Source organism: Nuphar pumila, chromosome 6, assembly GCF_984573655.1.
Source record: "Nuphar pumila chromosome 6, dmNupPumi1.hap1.1, whole genome shotgun sequence".
In the NCBI taxonomy this organism is placed as follows: Eukaryota; Viridiplantae; Streptophyta; class Magnoliopsida; order Nymphaeales; family Nymphaeaceae; genus Nuphar; species Nuphar pumila.
This window is the reverse complement of record NC_143254.1, coordinates 33063097-33079872: the sequence shown is the minus strand read 5'-3', so window position 1 is coordinate 33079872 and position 16776 is coordinate 33063097. Positions and strand designations below refer to the sequence as shown.

At 44.9% G+C, this 16776-nt stretch overlaps 1 protein-coding gene across 2 annotated transcripts in view; it reads right to left on the bottom strand.

Moving 5' to 3' along the window:
* Nucleotides 1-16550, bottom strand: part of LOC149834575 (ribosomal protein L11 methyltransferase-like protein) — a 49111-nt gene extending 32561 nt beyond the window's left edge. Inside the window, exons 1-2 of one of the 2 annotated variants that reach the window (XM_090011488.1) lie at nt 16110-16550; nt 13463-13546 (exon numbers count right to left, since the gene is read on the bottom strand). In XM_090011488.1, the coding sequence (XP_089867614.1) occupies nt 13463-13546; nt 16110-16472 (447 nt within the window). In that variant the 5' untranslated portion in view covers nt 16473-16550. The remainder of the gene's footprint in view (nt 1-13462; nt 13547-16109) is intronic. The other variant, XM_090011489.1, reaches the window with a different exon arrangement.
* Between the last annotated feature and the right edge of the window lie 226 nt (nt 16551-16776).

The window sequence follows — 16776 nt, the reverse complement described above, 5'->3', positions numbered from 1 at the left end:
AGAAGTCGGCTTTGTCGACTTGTTGTTGCCACGGTAAGCATATAGATCAGCCACGTTAAAAATAGGGGAAATATGCCAATCATCGGGCAGCTCAAGGAGGTAAGCATTTGAACCTAACCGCTGGAGGATCCTAAAGGGGCCATACTTCTTAGGACTTAATTTACTATAGGTACCGACAGGAAAACGCTCTGGACGCAGGTACACCCAGACAAGTTGATCGACCTCGAAATGGACATCACGACGACCCTGATCTACGAAAGCTTTGTAGGTCTCGTAGCTTTCAACAAGTTTGGTCCGGACTTGTTTGTGAATGTCACGCATATATTCAACGGCATCAAAGGCATCCGGAGCTGGAGCTGAGAGATCTGACACAGGGGCGAGGTCAACGACATGGGTGGGAGACCGACCATACACTACTTGGAACGGGGATTTACCAGTGGACCGGTTAATGGAGTTGTTATAGGCGAACTCGGCTTGAGGCAGAACGAGATCCCAAGTTTTGACATTTTCACCCACTAAGCTCCGTAATAAATTTCCTAAGGTGCGGTTCACGACTTCGGTTTGGCCATCAGTCTGGGGGTGATATGCGCTATTGAACTGGAGCTTAGTTTTCAACAGGGCCCATAGCGACTTCCAAAAATGGCTCATAAAACGCGTATCGCGATCGGAAGTGATTGTGTGAGGGAGACCGTGGAAACGGGCAACATCTTTGAAATAATATGAAGCGACTAAAGAGGCATCGGTGGTGCGCTTGCACGGGATAAAGATAGCCATTTTTTAGAACCGGTCAACAACGACTAAAATTGAATCAAAACGACGTGGTGTACGGGGAAGGCCCACAATAAAATCCATGGACACATGCTCCCACGGTCGCTCAGGAATGGGTAACGGGGTGTACAGACCACTATTCTGACGATGACCCTTGGACACTTGACACACATGACAGCCTTGGATAAACTTGGCAACATCTTTGCGCATTTTGGGCCAAAAGTATCCTTCATCTAAGAGAGCGAACGTCTTATCATGCCCGAAATGCCCTGCTAACCCACCTTCATGTAATTCAGAAATCAACTGAAGCCTGAGGGAGAAATTGGGTACACATAATTGGTTGTCACGGAAGAGATAACCATTATGAATACAAAAACGGAGGTCAAGGTTACGAGCGGAAGAGGTGCAGCCTTCCCAGACTTTGTGAAAATCAGGGTCCGTAGAGTATAACTCTTTGCATTGTTCAAAACCTATGACCTGCACCGACATAGTCATCAACAGGCTGTTCTTCCTACTAAGAGCGTCAGCCACCTTGTTCAGGGTACCCGATTGATGCCGAAGCGAAAAGGTGTACTCTTGCAAGAAGCTGACCCACTTGGCATGACGGACACTCAACTTTTTCTGACTGTTCAGGTACTTCAATGCCTCATGATCCGTGTACAAGACAAATTCCTTGTAAATGAGATAATGCCTCCAATAACGAAGGGCTTGTACAACGGCATAAAACTCAACATCGTAAGTGGAGTATTGGCACCTGGCCTGAGTCAGCTTCTCGCTAAAGAAGGCGACAGGCCTACGATTCTGACTCAAGACGGCGTCAATCCCCACTTTAGAGGCATCACATTCAACCTCAAAGACTGCACTAAAATCGGGGAGGGCTAAGACAGGGGCACTGGTCATTTTGTCCTTGATGATCGTAAAGGCTTTGCTCGCCGCTGGCGCCCAATGAAAGCTAGTACCTTTTAGGCACTCTATGATGGGGGCCATAAGGGTACTAAAATTTCTCACGAAACGTCGGTAAAAGGTGGCTAACCCGTGGAAACTACGGATCTCTCCTATAGTCTTTGGGGTAGGCCAATCGACAATCGCTCGGACTTTAGCGGGGTCGGCCTTGACGCCATCAGAAGACACAATAAACCCTAAGAACACGACACTGGATGTCATAAACTCACACTTCTTGGCATTGGCATACAATTTTTCCTTTCTCAAAATATCTAAGACTTGACGCAGGTGACTCAAATGATCAGACAATGAAGAACTATAGACCAAGATGTTGTCAAAGTAGACAACAACAAACTTCCCAAGACACGGACGCAAAACTTGGGTCATCATGTTCATGAAGGTACTGGGGGCATTAGATAACCCAAACGGCATGACTAACCACTCGTACAATCCATCACGTGTCTTAAATGTTGTTTTCCACTCGTCTCCCTCGCGTATCCGAATCTGATGATATCCGCTTTTTAAATCAATTTTAGAGAAAATGGAGGCACCGGATAACATATCAAACATATCATCTAGACGAGGAATGGGAAAACGGTATTTGACGGTGATGCGATTGATCGCACGACTATCGACACACATGCGCATGGACCCATCTTTCTTGGGAGTGAGTAAGGCAGGCACGGCACAAGGACTAACACTCTCACGAATGAAACCCTTTTTCAGTAATTCCTGAACCTGTCTTAACAACTCCGCGTGTTCGGAGGGGTTCATGCAATAAGCGGGAAGGTTGGGTAGACTCGACCCGGGTACAAAATCAATGGCATGCTGAACCACCCTTGTCGAAGGTAATCCATCAGGAAGGTCATCCGGCATAACGTCGCGGAATTCCTCGAGAAGAGGGGCAACATCCGCGGGAATGGACACAGGTGAACTCATCACTGGCTTAGCCACCAGGGCATAACAATAGCCATCTTCCTGGCAGTGGTCCAGGAAAAGCCGGTACGAGAGGCCTGCGAGTCTGGGGACTCGCTCGGGTTTGTCAACTGTGGGGAAACCCGTCTCCCGGATTGGTAGAAAGACGATCTTATGGCCATTAAAGATAAAAGAGTAAGTGTTCTTGCGGCCATCGTGAGTGGTCTGGCGATCAAACTGCCAGGGACGTCCCAAAAGAATGTGACACGCATGCATAGGGGCCACATCACACCACACCTCATCGTGGTAGTGTTCTCCCATGGAAAACCGGACTAGACAACGCTGAGTGATGGGAACCTCATTTCCTTTCTTGAACCAGGCCATCTTATAGGGTTGGGATAACTTTTCGATGTTGAGTTTCAAGGTAGACACCACACTCTCAGATACCATGTTCTCACATGCTCCGGTGTCAATGATGACATCACAAGCGTGACCTTCACAGTTGCATCGAGTCCTAAAAATGTTGTTCCTTAGCCATTTCGATGGGGTCAATTCTCGGGGTGTGGTCAACACATGACGGATGGACAACAAACTTTCGACGCTGCCGTCGAACTCTATAACTCCCCGCTCATCCTCAACCTCAACTAATGAATTGTCCTCACTATCACTCTCACTCGCAGACTCGACAATCCCTTCCACTAGATGGGTGTTCTTGCTCATGGTCGGACACTTAGGACGCGACATGTCCTAACTCTTGACACCTAAAGCAACGAAGGTTCGACTCAGTAGGTTTGGTTTTGGACCGGGTGTGGAAAGCTGGACCTGACTGGTCAGATTTGCTAAGGTCGGTCCTAGGTTTTGAGTCACTAGGGGAGCTTGCTCCCCTGGTTGGGAAACTCGACTTGGGTCGGTTGGAGGGCTCACTACGGGTCGTCCGATATTCCTGCCTCCTCTTCAGCTTGTCCTCGATGTTCATGGCATAACTGCTGGCTTGATCTAATGTTTCGACTGTGACACAACTAAAATCATCAGAGATAGCAGGGCGGAGACCCGAAATGTACCTCGTGACCTGCTGACGAGCTGTTTCCTCGATCTGCACACGCAGGGAAAGACGATGGAACTCCGCGGTGTACTCTGCTACAGTTCGGGAACCTTGGCGCAGGGTCAGGTATTCCTTGTAGGCTCGCTCGGCGTGATCCGAAGGCACGAACTTTGACTGCATTAGTCTTTGCATTTCCTCCCACGACTGTACGCGTTCTAATCCCTGCCGCTCCCTTGATCGTTGTAGCTCCACCCACCATGTCTGTGCTAGGCCTCTCAATCGTGTAGAAGCTAACGAAACACGACGATGTTCAGCAACTGTGTGATAATCGAAGAAAAACTGCACTGCATAAGACCAGTCGAAAAACTGCTCCGCGTCGAATCGCCCCGCAAACTCCGGAAGATCCAATTTCACGTCATAGGTGGAAGAGTGGTCTGGTGGTCTCTGTTGTCGCGGCTCCACTATCCCTGCAGGATGCTCGTTCCAGAAAATGTCGTCGTCCCAAACTGCTTCATTGCCCATATGATGGTATTGTTCGCCAGGATGCTGGTGCTGTCGATCTCTCCTGATGGGGGGTCGGCGGTCGGGGCGCGCCGGTTCCTGCTGACATTGCCTCGGTCGGGTTTGCCCGTGGGCGGGCACCATCTGTGGCCGGTATGATGGTACTGGAATGACGGGATGTCCAAGGTTCGGGGGAAGGTTCGGTTGAGATTCTGGTTCTGGACGGGTAGAATTGGTATAATATGGTTGTGGGTTAGGAATATGGGGTTGGGCCGGATATTGAGTTGGGTTTTGGGTCAAGTCTGGGTAAACGGGTTGGTTTGGGTTTGGGTATGGGCCTTGGTTTGGGTAAACGGGTTGGTTCGGGTTTGGGTATGGGTATGGGCCTTGGTGGGTATATGGATGGGTTGACTCGCCCAATGGAATGTGAATCGGGCCCACTCCTATACTACTCGTCGGACCCAGATAGGGATGGGAGGGATCGAGGTTCGAGTTTTGGGGATAATAGGCTTGGTCTGAACTCGATCCCCGATCCAAGAGATTATGGGTCTGGTTCTGACCCGGCTCAAATCCAAACTGGAGCTCCGTCCGTGTCCGATATGGGTCTGGGTCGGTATTGGATTCGTTTATGGGTTCGAAACTAATGGGTTGGGTTTGGTTCGGGATGAACCGCGAACCAAATCCAATTGGATTAGCTGGGTAAGGGGGTTCGGATCCCGGACTCGCTCCCAGGGACCCAACGGATGGTCCCCGAAATCCAGGCCTGGGTCCTGCTGAAAACTGTTCCGGACCGGACCCTTTCGGGTTCGGACCCATCCACACGGGTTCGCCAGGTTCCACCCGCTGGTTGGTCATCGCAATGCTTCTGCGCGCGGGACCAGAAGGGAGAAATAGCTCTTTCCGGGGTCGGGTTGCTGCGCTGGGGCTCGCAGCGGGGTCCTGCGTACTGCTGGGTCCTTGCGGACCCAACCCTACCTGCGGCAGACCCACAGGAAACCGAGCCCTGGTCTGGGGTGCACTTGGACCAAAATTTGAGGCAGGACCCGGCGTGTCGCTGGGTTCCTGCAGGCCCAGCCCGGCCGGTGGCATAGCCCCCATGACTCGAGGCCAGGGCAATACTGCACCAACGACATGGGGTTGCCCTGCCCTACCTTCTTGGTTCGGATGGGGGGTACCTGCTGCGTGTGACGTCGTGGCTGTCGAACCTGGGAATGGAGGAGGATCTGCTGGTCGTGGGGCAGCAACACAGTCTGGTTGACAGGACGTCGGCTGGACTGTTGTCGCGTCTGCTACGACCTTCAGTGCACCCTCCAGTCTTTGCCTTGAGGTCGCAGTGGAATCCACCGGCGACTCAAGGGCAGCGACTCGGCCTTCGACCCCATCAAGTCGTCGGGATATGGTTGCCACGTCCCGACTGATACGCACCACATTTTCTTGTATTTTTGTCAACACCTCCATGACACGCAGCATTGGGTCTTCGTTGCTCGCCTCCTCACGCGCTTCGCCTTGTACCGGATCGGTTCCCTCCTCAAGAGCCATACCGCTGATGAAGTTGGAACGCCCGCTGCTCTGATACCACTTTGATGCAGCTCACGTTGAAGGAGGAGAGAAAATAATGGCCCACCGTGAATCGATGGGACTGAACTTCTTTATTAAACTCAGAAATGTCTCAATAAACAATAAAAGAAATACAATAAACAGGGAAGAATGCAAGGGAAAACAGGAAATAAGTAAAAGAAGGGAAAACTGCAGCAAAAGAAAAGTCGGTTGGGCTTCTTTTAATCTTCAATCCTCTTCACGCAACCCTAGACAGCCTCTTAAAGACTGTTTACTGGACCGGGTCGTGGATCCAGGTTTGAATTTGACCCACGATCCGGTTCAGTCTCCCTTTGCAGCTGGTTCTGGGGCGTGCGAGCTCCACCACACCTGACGTAGGTGCGCAGGGGTACCTCCTTGCGTCGTGGCTCCGTCCCTGCAGGTGAGTCATCTCCACGGGGTCTTTCATCTGCCTTGTGTGGTGGATCGAGTGGCACGCTGGGCCCAATCGGGTCCTGCCCTGCATCAATAACCTTAATCTATTCTCATCTCTCAAGGCCTTACGCGGCCAACTGTTATCTGTTATGACTCGCTTAAGGCGTCATACTTTCTTAGAAAAACCCACCCTTCCATAAAAGGTCCAAAACACGATCTAAAATCCAATAAAGATCTGATTCTCTCATCTGAGTCCTACATGAAATCATGCTAAAACAGAAAGCCAAATCTATAGATTCATAAGTGGCTATCACAAACAATCTCAGAAGATCATCACAGCTCACCATAACTTTTTATGGTAAGCAAAAACACAAGATCCACGTCGGATCGCTCGGTCCGAGAAATATACGACCTCACAAGAAAGTACCGCCCTAGAGGGTATACCTGGTCTTGGACGACACACTTCCTCACAGGAGTTCACCGTCTTCGCGGCTACCCATTCGTAGACAGTGTACATCCTCACAAAGAATCTACCACACTAGCTTGGTCACCTGGTCTTGGAAATGTACAACCTCACAAGGAATCACCGCCCTAGATGGTATACATGGTCTTAGACCATACACTTCCTCACAGAAGTTCACCGGCTTTGCGACTACCCATTCGTGAACAGTGTACCTTCTCACAGAGATTCTACCGCTCTAGCTGAGTTACCTGGTCTTAATCATACATACCCTCACAGAGAAGCCTTTGGGAACTCGGTCCCCAACAAATGCCATATATAATGAAAATCATTGCGATGCACGCATCAACACAAATGACCGCTCTCAGGGTCGATAGCCACTATTAAAGTCAACAAGATCAACGCTGGATCACCTGATCTGGGAGATGTATAACCTCACAAGAAAATTCCGCCGTAGATGGTATACCTGGTCTTGGACCACACTTCCTCACAGGAGTTCACCGTCTTTGCGGCTACCTGTTCGTGGATAATGTACATCCTCACGGAAAATCTACCACTCTAGCCGGGTTACCTGGTTTTGATCATACATACCCTCACAGAGAAGCCTTTGGGAACCCGGTCCCCAACAAACACCCTACTCAGTGATACATGCATTAATACAATCGACTCCTCTGAACCATCGACCGCTCTTGGGGTCAGTAGCCACCAATATGGGCACAAGCATGTATATCAGCAATATGCATCGTATCACTTCACATGGTAAAACAAAACACACGATCACCCATTCCTCCAATAAGGTTCCATGAACCATGAACATATTATCGCATACTCTCAACATTTCTTATCAACGTGGCATATCAATCACATCACACAGAAGCACATAATACTACGCATCATGTTATTGCCACAAGGAACATTGCAATCCTCAAATAAGACCTCAAAGCATGCGTAAACGACACATGAGAACACGCAGATATGGCAATCAAGCTGATTCTATAAGCGAAGAGTAACTAACTCTATTCAACAACCAAACAAAACAACTGAATAAGACAAGCACTCATAACAATGCTCGCAATACATACAATTACCATCAAATGGCTCAGTCCATCAGCAGCATAAACCATTGTATCGCAAGTCATTCATAAGCTATACATGATAAGCAATCATACGACAGCAATTATATCACAATATGTAAGCAGCTTATAAGACAAGCGGCCACATCAATCCTAGTTGCCACCAGTTCGTAGATTACGAGTTGTATGCAATCACATCAATCATAAGAGACGCAAGCCAAAGTGCTACATTACAATAAGCACCAAGCACTTCGGCCAAGGGGTAAAGCAAGTAATTAACCAGTGTGAACAGACTTTATGTTTCGATATTACTGGTCTGCGGGTACGTGCAGGAAAAACGTAGAAACAACTGAGACTAGTTCGAGCATCTGTTATTCTATGTATTTTCAATAACCCGAATAGCTAGTTGAGTCCGCTCCTAAAGGGACGGCTTTAGCTGAGAGAGGATTCCCCAAAGGCAGGTAAGCAGTGTCACGGATGCATCTAACTTCTGCAGAAGTGTTGAGCTAACTATTGTAGCCCCTTTTCCCTAACTCCAATGATCGGGGAGGCCGGATCATTGTCCGTGGGGTGGTTGTTAACAACCTGTCCATTGGAGTTTTGTATCGCTTTGTCCTCTCCCTTGACAGACAACAAGTAGCGAATGGGTGCGTTAGGGGTTGCTTAACTAACGACTCATTCTATGTTGTGGTCTTTAAACCACTCAAGCATATTGCCTGTGAAGGCGAATGTGAGGCCATTTTATGTGATTACAGCATTGCGCATTTAGCACTATTCGAGGTCGCACGACCGTCTCATCCGATCATCGCAGTACTAGCATGTAGTGCACGACTACAAGTACTCTAGGATGAAGGGGGTATAGCTCCTCAATAGGAGCCTCAGCAGAAGTGTTTCATAAAGATGTAATGCTTCTCAAACTTTACTTTGCATTCTTTATCTTTTGAAACCGCCAACAACTTGTGCCAACATCTGGCATATGATTATCTCGAATCTCATTCGCTATCGAGGTATCTACATGCCTCGCATGACTCGATACCAGCCTCGATAGACGGGATACGGGTTTCTCAACAGAACCAACCAATCACATCCTTCCAAATGTTTAGATTTGAGCAGTCTTTGATGCTTTTGCGCAGCTCCCTAAATCTCAAGTCTACTATGCAGGAACTGCGTACTCGAAGAGCCAGGATCCTTGCGAGGTATCCCTCTCCTTAGACGAGGATGTATCGCTAGCTCCCGACTCAACTCTTGTCGTAAGAGGGAGAGTGGTAGATGCCTCTTTTTGCATCCTTCACGATGATGCCTCTAAAGCGTATGCAATGAGCGAAAACCTAAGTGTCATCTGCAATAGCAAGACAGTAACAACATATATGCAAAAGCAAGAGCCTGGGCGCAAAGCGCGATGGCAAAGTAAAGACTGTAAGCAGGAGTGCAACGCAAAACCTTTGCGCAATGCACGACGGTAATGTAAAGACTGTAAGCATAAGTGTAATGCAAAACCTTTGTGCAATGCGCGACGGAAAAGTAAAGACTGTAAGCAGAAGTGCAATGCAAAACCTCGGCGCAATGCGCGACGGCAAAGTAAAGACTAAGCAAGAGTGCAACGCAAAACTCTTGCGCAATGCGCGACGGCAAAGTAAAGACTAAGCACGAGTGCAAAGCAAAACCCTTGCGCAATGCGTGACGGCAAAGTAAAGACTGTAAGCAGGAGTGCAACGCAAAACCTCGGCGCAATGCGCGATGGCAAAGTAAAAACTAAGCAGGAGTGCAACGCAAAACCTTTGCGCAATGAGCGACGGCAAAGCAAAGACATGACAGCAAGTAAAGGACAAGGATCGCGAAACCGCATCCTTGAGTTAAATGCATACTCGTATAAATATATATATATATATTTGTATATATATATTTATTTAATTGTCGTTTTTAGTTAATTGAACTTAATTCAATTGTCCAAGTCCTCTGTGCAATCTTCCCCTACCTTGGAGAGTTGTGAGCTTGATGGCATCTGCAGATGTAAACAATTGATGGCTCGGGTCGCGGAGCCCGAGCGGGATCCGTCGTATGAACTGGGGAGGCTGCCGGAGAAAGGAAGTCGACGGAAGGAGGGGGGTCGCCGAAAGGGGTGCTCGGCAACGCAGAGATCGACAAGGGGGGTCAATCGAGAGAGAGAACAGAGGGGAGGAAAGAGGTTTCGAGAGACCTCCTTCCCTTTGTCGCTGCATGCTTTTATTAGCACGCAGCCGACTAAGCCCGTGACGGATCCGAGTCGGGTCTGGGTTAGGGTCTGACCCAGGTCCAAATTAAAAAAAAAATCTTAGGTTTTACAGAAACATAGGGTTCTGATTTGCTGCATAGTTGTGCCCAAACCATTTTTGTTTCAATTTCTTGTTTTCAATTTGGTTCTTTGTTTGATGTTTGTTTGAACCCCCAACCATAACCAGAGCCACAAAGGTGCATGTTTTCTTATTTGAGTTTTCAGAAAAAAACCCAGATAAGAAAGAAATGGCCAAAAAGTGATAGTGTTGAAGGACCAAGGAAAGCTCTAAATAATACATTGCTGAGCTATGTCACACGGACTCGGCTAGGGGGTCGATGCACCTGCATCGACACGCCCCGACACTGGTGCGGACACGGACACGGGCCAAACTCGGTCAACGAAGAGTCGGACTCGGTCAACGCACTGGGGCCGAGTTCGTCCATGTTTTGGACTCAGTCAACGCTGACCGAGTCTATTTTTGTCCATTTTTTGGGCAAAAGAAATGATATTTTTATATATTTTTTTAAAAATATATATATAGCATGAGTCTCAAACATAAGCCACAGGAAAAAAAATCAAGGGGGCGCTGCCCCCGGACCCCTCTTTCTGCAAGGGTAAAAGTCAGAGTTACCAGTCGAGGAAGCGAGAGCGGGAAGCGATACGGGAAGCGTGAGCGGGAAGCGAGGCACTTTCAAAAATTTAGGAAGCGGGGAAGCGTGGGACCACTTAGAAGAAAATTCTGAACTGTCTCGGAAGCTACCTAGGAAGCGACCTAGGAAGCGAACCGGAAGCGAGGGGGAAGTGAAAAAAATGAAAAAAATAAGGAAGCGAGGTGGAAGCGTGGGGGAAACATGGGGGAAGCGTGTTTCCCATAAAAGGGAAACGCGCTTCCCATAAAAGGGAAGCGCGCTTCCCAAAAAAGGGGGGCGCTTCCCCTCACGCTTCGGAAGCGCGACGTTTCGCGCTTCCGAAGCACGCTTCCCCCTTTACTTAGGCGCTTCCGGTAACTCTGGTAAAAGTACAATTTACAAAGTTTGTAAAAACACTCATGCTGGTGCCAAACTTTAGAGGACAATATCCACATATATACACACATTGGATATATATATATATATACATATATATAGCCATGTCCCCGTGTCCAAAATTTTTGAAATTGCGCCGCACCTGTGTCGCACCCGCACCCATGTGAGGTTCTCAATTGATGCAGAGGATTCAACAACTACCAACCAACATATTCATGCTTTTCATGAGTATAGAATATTGGCAAACTGCATGTGTGTGTGTCCCGTTGATGCTGTTTGGTACACTTTTTTCCATTTTTGATGTGGGGACTTAACTTTTGCTCTCCTTGATTGTCATAAAAGTATTAATTTAAACATGATTTATCTAGGCCCAGCCATATGGATGGGCTACTAAATATCCAGTAAGAATAAAAACATCACATGATGGATGTCATTTCAAGTATGAATGAAAAGTCCCTGTAAGCATGTGAATATTGCTAGTGTCACATGGGTGCGGGTACGGGTGCGGGTGCAGGTGCGACACGGGTGCGGCGCAATTTTAAAATTTTTGGACACGGGGACTCGGCAATATATATATATATATAATTTTATTTTTTTTAAAAAGTGCACAGACACAAACACAGGTCTGTGTGCACAGTCACAGTCTGTGACTGCAGCCTCTTTTTATATACTTTTTTTAAATAAAAATGTAAAAAAATCATTTTTTTAGGGACAAATGGACATTTTTGGACTGGGTCAAAGTTGACCGAGTCCAAAATGTGGACGGACTCAGCCTCGACTCGTTGACCGAGTCCAGGCCGAGTCCGAAGCCGCACCCGTGTCGGGGCGTGTCAACTCGGGTGCGGCACCTCCCTAGCCGAGTCCGTGTGACTTAGGACTATTGTCATTGAACTTCATTTGAGCCATAACTGTTAGATAAGTCAGCAACAGGGGATTACATAATTTAAGATAGAGTGTTCCATTAAAGGTGTGTAAATGTGTTTATAATATATCCTAATAGGATTTTAGCATGTATACAATTTAATGTATCAATTGGACCACAATGAAACCTTAGAAGCTATGTTTTTCTCCCTTATCTATTTTATTCCTTTTCCTGTTTCTCATTGAAGCATGCATGGAAACCAAAATTGTCATTGTATTACAGATATTTTGGAACCTGTAGGACACCATTAAAGAATTCATATGTGCATCCAGGTTTTCCCAAAATTGCCAAGCCACAAGAATCCCTTTCTCTTTATTGCTTCTGCCTATTTTCATTAACCCCAATCAGGGTTATGTTATCTGATCTGCAACCCTTGGGTAGTGTGCTTCCAAGGGAGCATGCTCTGAAAGTATGAATCATGGTGTTTCCTTTCTTATCATGTGCTTTCCACATGCTTTCACACACTTACAGCCATGCTTTCCATCCACTTCTCATATACCACCAATTCTTCTTTTTCAAGATTGCTACTTAACCTCATTGAGGAGAGAGGCTTACTTATAAAGCCACACTCAAATTTGTTCAGAACAAACTTGCATCTTATTATCAAGACTGGCGGCAAGATATCATGTCTTGCCTGATGCAAATTGAAGGACTAAAATTAGAAGATGATGCTGATAATATTCATGAAGAATGCTTTATTTTGATGTAATGTCTGTGAATGGCAGATTCTCAAAAAAATGGCTGCCACAAACTTGCTCTATTAACTTGTGAATTGTTTCTAATGTAATATATTTTTCTTAGGGAGCACACACACACATAGAGAGAGAGAGAGAGAGAGAAATGGGTAGATGTGAAATTGATACGTGCTAAATGGGTTTTCCAGTGTTTTTTGTGCAGTTTTGACCCCATAAATGTGTTGGGCATGGTCGATTTACGAGGAATACACACCTAAATCATGTGTTTTCGATGAAAATTTTGATATTTGGAGCCTCAAAAATTTACAAAGATTTTGGACCGTTGTTTTTTCGAACCTTATAAAAACCCACCCGTGTTGGAATTGAACACTTCAAGAGCTGATCCCTATAAAATCAAGTACATAGATCACATCTGTACGGTCAGAATTTAAAAATAAAATGAAAAAAAATCCTGAAAAACTCATTTAGCAAGTATCATTTAGCACCTACCCATTACTCATATATATATATATATATATATATATATATATATATATATATATATATATATACATGCTAGATACCAAGCCTTATAGAGAAAATGATGGTCTGTGAATGCATAGGACACCTAGAGGGGCAACCCAAAGAGAGCCATATGCAAGCTCAAAGATCTAAGTGGCAGGTTTCTATACTGATTCACTTAATGTTCTTACACCCATGTCAAATCCAGAATAAAATTGAAATGTTGTACAGAAGGGAGTTAAATTGTTATGAAACATTTTAGAAGATCATGTCTAGGATTGACTTAAATATTCTAAAGTTTGATTGGGGAGGCCAAATAATAAACGCTATATACATCTTATGTTCCATGTATATGAGAGATATATGAATTTCCAATATTTATGAAGAACTCACCTTATCCAAACTTGCAGAATCATCTGAATCTTCAATGCTAGAAGAACTTGCACCAAAGCATAAGAGAGCTTCTGACAACATATCCTGCCAAAGGTTACCTGAGTTAGATTGTTAAGAAAATGCAAGAAAACAAGTTGGCTTTACCTTGCCCATAGAAACTCAGAATAAATTTAGCAAGATCATAGTGAAACATAAGAGTGCATGACGAAGTATATTAAACATACCCGAGATTAAAAAAATAATAATAGCATATTGAAACATCAATGAATAAACACTTATTCATGAATCAAACTAAAACCCATCATAATTAATTGCAAGTGAAAAATACAAAAAAGGGTCTTAATTTAACAGCTTATCTTCACCCACTATTTGAACTGCATCCACTTAGAATATAAAATAACCCAAAAAAAAATCCAGTGTTATAGTGATCCATTAGCTATAAAATCAGTGAACAGCTCTTGTATAAGAGGAGTGAATTGATACGCATATATATTGTTTTATCCAAGTTGTAAACCATTTTTTCTTAAAATTAGGTTCAAATAGCTTAGATTACCAAGACGCCCTTAACACTGGCTTTTTTTTATATATTGTTACTTCAAGAAAGAGATTAAGCCTTTTTTTGCAGGGAAAAGAAAAAGCTGAATGAGATTTCAAAATACTAAGAAAGGATAATTTCATAGTATGTTTGCTTTGAAAAAAAGACTTATGTTTGCTTTAAAAAAAAGACTTTTCCAAATTTTAAAAAATCCAACCAACTTAGGTCTAATCAAGCACTATCAACATAAATATGCATGCATATATATGTACTTAGATACATGTCAGCATGCATACATATTCACATACAAGCATACATACATATGTATAGCACATATAAAGATGAAGAAAGATGTGATAGTGTTACACACCAAGAAGGCAAGTAAAAGAGATATAAAAACGCAAAGTTCTGGTCTCAAGCTCTGTGTAACTTCAAGAATTGAGAATTCATCAACAAAAGTCAACTCTCCAGCATAGCCTGCATGAACAAGCATGCAACCTTTTCAGCTGGAGATGTTACACACTTCCTAAAATGCTTCTCCTAACAATGTAACCGATAACATGTTCACTAGTGCGGGCAAACGAACTGAGCTGCTCATGGCTTGGCCCCTTTAAAGCTTGTTCAGGCTCACGAAATAGGCTCGATGAGCAGGGCCACAAGCAGCTCATTTCAGAATATGGAGCCGAGCATGAAGAAAGGGCGCTCAGCTTGGTTCAGATTGTATAGGCTCATTAGAGCATCTATATGTACATTTAACACATATAAAAAACATAGTGGTTAGACGGCTTCGGCATGTGCTTGCAACAAAGAGGTCTTGGTTCTCATTCCACAGTGAATACGTTATGAAAATTTAAAAAACAGTTTGTTATTCTACACAAGCCAGCTCGAGCTCAGCTCTGCTCATAATCTTGATGATCTCGGGCTCGGCTCTACTCAGCTCGAGAAGGGCTCGAGCCCGAGCAAGAGTGGACCCTGAACCTAAACTAACCGAGTTTGAACAGCCTGATTGGGCTTGTTTACCAGCCCTACTGTTCACTAACACTAATTTTATATTATAGAAAGATATGTGAGAGGAAAGCAGCAAAAGGCGAAGATGAACCCTATCCATAAGATAATGGAAATGAAACTATCACATGCAACACACAATTAGTTTCAGTGCCAGATATAAATTTGTCCACTAATTATCATTCTCATGGTTATTTAACACTTCCCAAAGAACAAACGATATCAAAGTGCAGACCTATCTAGATCCATGTATCCAGCCCAAGTGAAGAGAAGTAAGCGGTATGTGATACAAGCAGCTGAACTGCTGAAGTCATAATGGAGACATAGGACATGGTAAACGCAAGCCCAAGTCTAACAGAATGTGCATATTGTCATAGAGACCATCCTGCTTCCTACTTCTCCAAGTAATCAATATACATCAAGGAAGGTACCACCTCAAACAAAAGGATCTCTGTGAATTTCTGCAGCACAGTTTTCTTTTTCTCTGGCTTAAAGAGTGCGAACAAACAGTGAAATTTGAACCCTGAACATTCAGGTCGAGAGACACACCTACTCTAACCAGTTATACCAAATTATTTTTGGTAATTTTTTTTTATCTGATAACTAGATAGATTGAACAAACTAGGGGAGATAATACTTGGACATATCCTGATATAATATGAAGGTATCAAATAATTCTACAATCAGTAACAGCTCATTATCATGTGGATATTAACCATCCACAACATGCATAATACCAGTTAAGAAACTACTAGCTTATGCAAATTGTCAACCATCTTAACCGTCCTTTGAGACAAGCCCTTAGGATAAATCTCAGACTTCTATTTGTGTTGACATAGAGTACCACATATACGTGGGAAAAGAACCTAACACAATTTAGAAACCATATGGTGCCGAACATGCTTTCAAGTCATTATGCAACCAAACACAGCAGTTTGTAGCCACCAGTTTTCTTCAAAGCTCATAAACTAGATACTCAAGGTTGGTTTTTTTTAACAAAACCAATGTTAATCACTAGTTCGTATTGATCATTAACAAACTAAGCACATCAAAAAACAACGCAGATCGCAGTTTGGTTGTTCTCTACATGAAGATGAAACAACTCACTGCAAACTCTCTACTGCACTGAATGCGGACAGAGAAGTAAGCAGAGGGGGAGATTTCTTCATCCGTTGAAAGAGTCGATGTGGGTACTTGGCAAAGATGTCTCCCTCGAGGTTGCTTTTCTGGGTGTGAGCTAGAGACGAAGACACCGCGACCAACAAAGAAACGAACGTTCTGATTTCTGTTCTTATTGTTGTTGGCATTCGGAAATGAGCGACTGTGGGTGTTGCAGAGAAGAGCAGCAGAGGGAGGAACGCAGGTGGGTGGGCGGTAATGAGAGAAAACGTGTGACAAAGTGGGGAATCTGAGAACAATGGGATCCCCACATAGCCTTCCGTGATCGAGCAAGAGGGAGAGCTTCTTCATTTTTTGAGGGAGAGCTTCTTCATTTTTTGAGAGAGAGGGTGAAAGATGGGAGCTTCCTTGGTTTCTTCATCTGTGCTTGTTCTGCGCTTCGGTTTTGGGCGGATTACGAGGTGCTGGGGTGTCAATGGACCGGATACGGGTCTGATCATGTTATACCGGAATCCGAATTTGAAACACAGACAAAAGATTTGAAGCCTTGAGTCTGGATCTGAATGATATAAGAGTTGAATCTGGAAGGACAGATATTTATGGATAAATATTGGCTACTGTCGAAGGTACTCTGCTATTGAGTAGAAATCGCTAA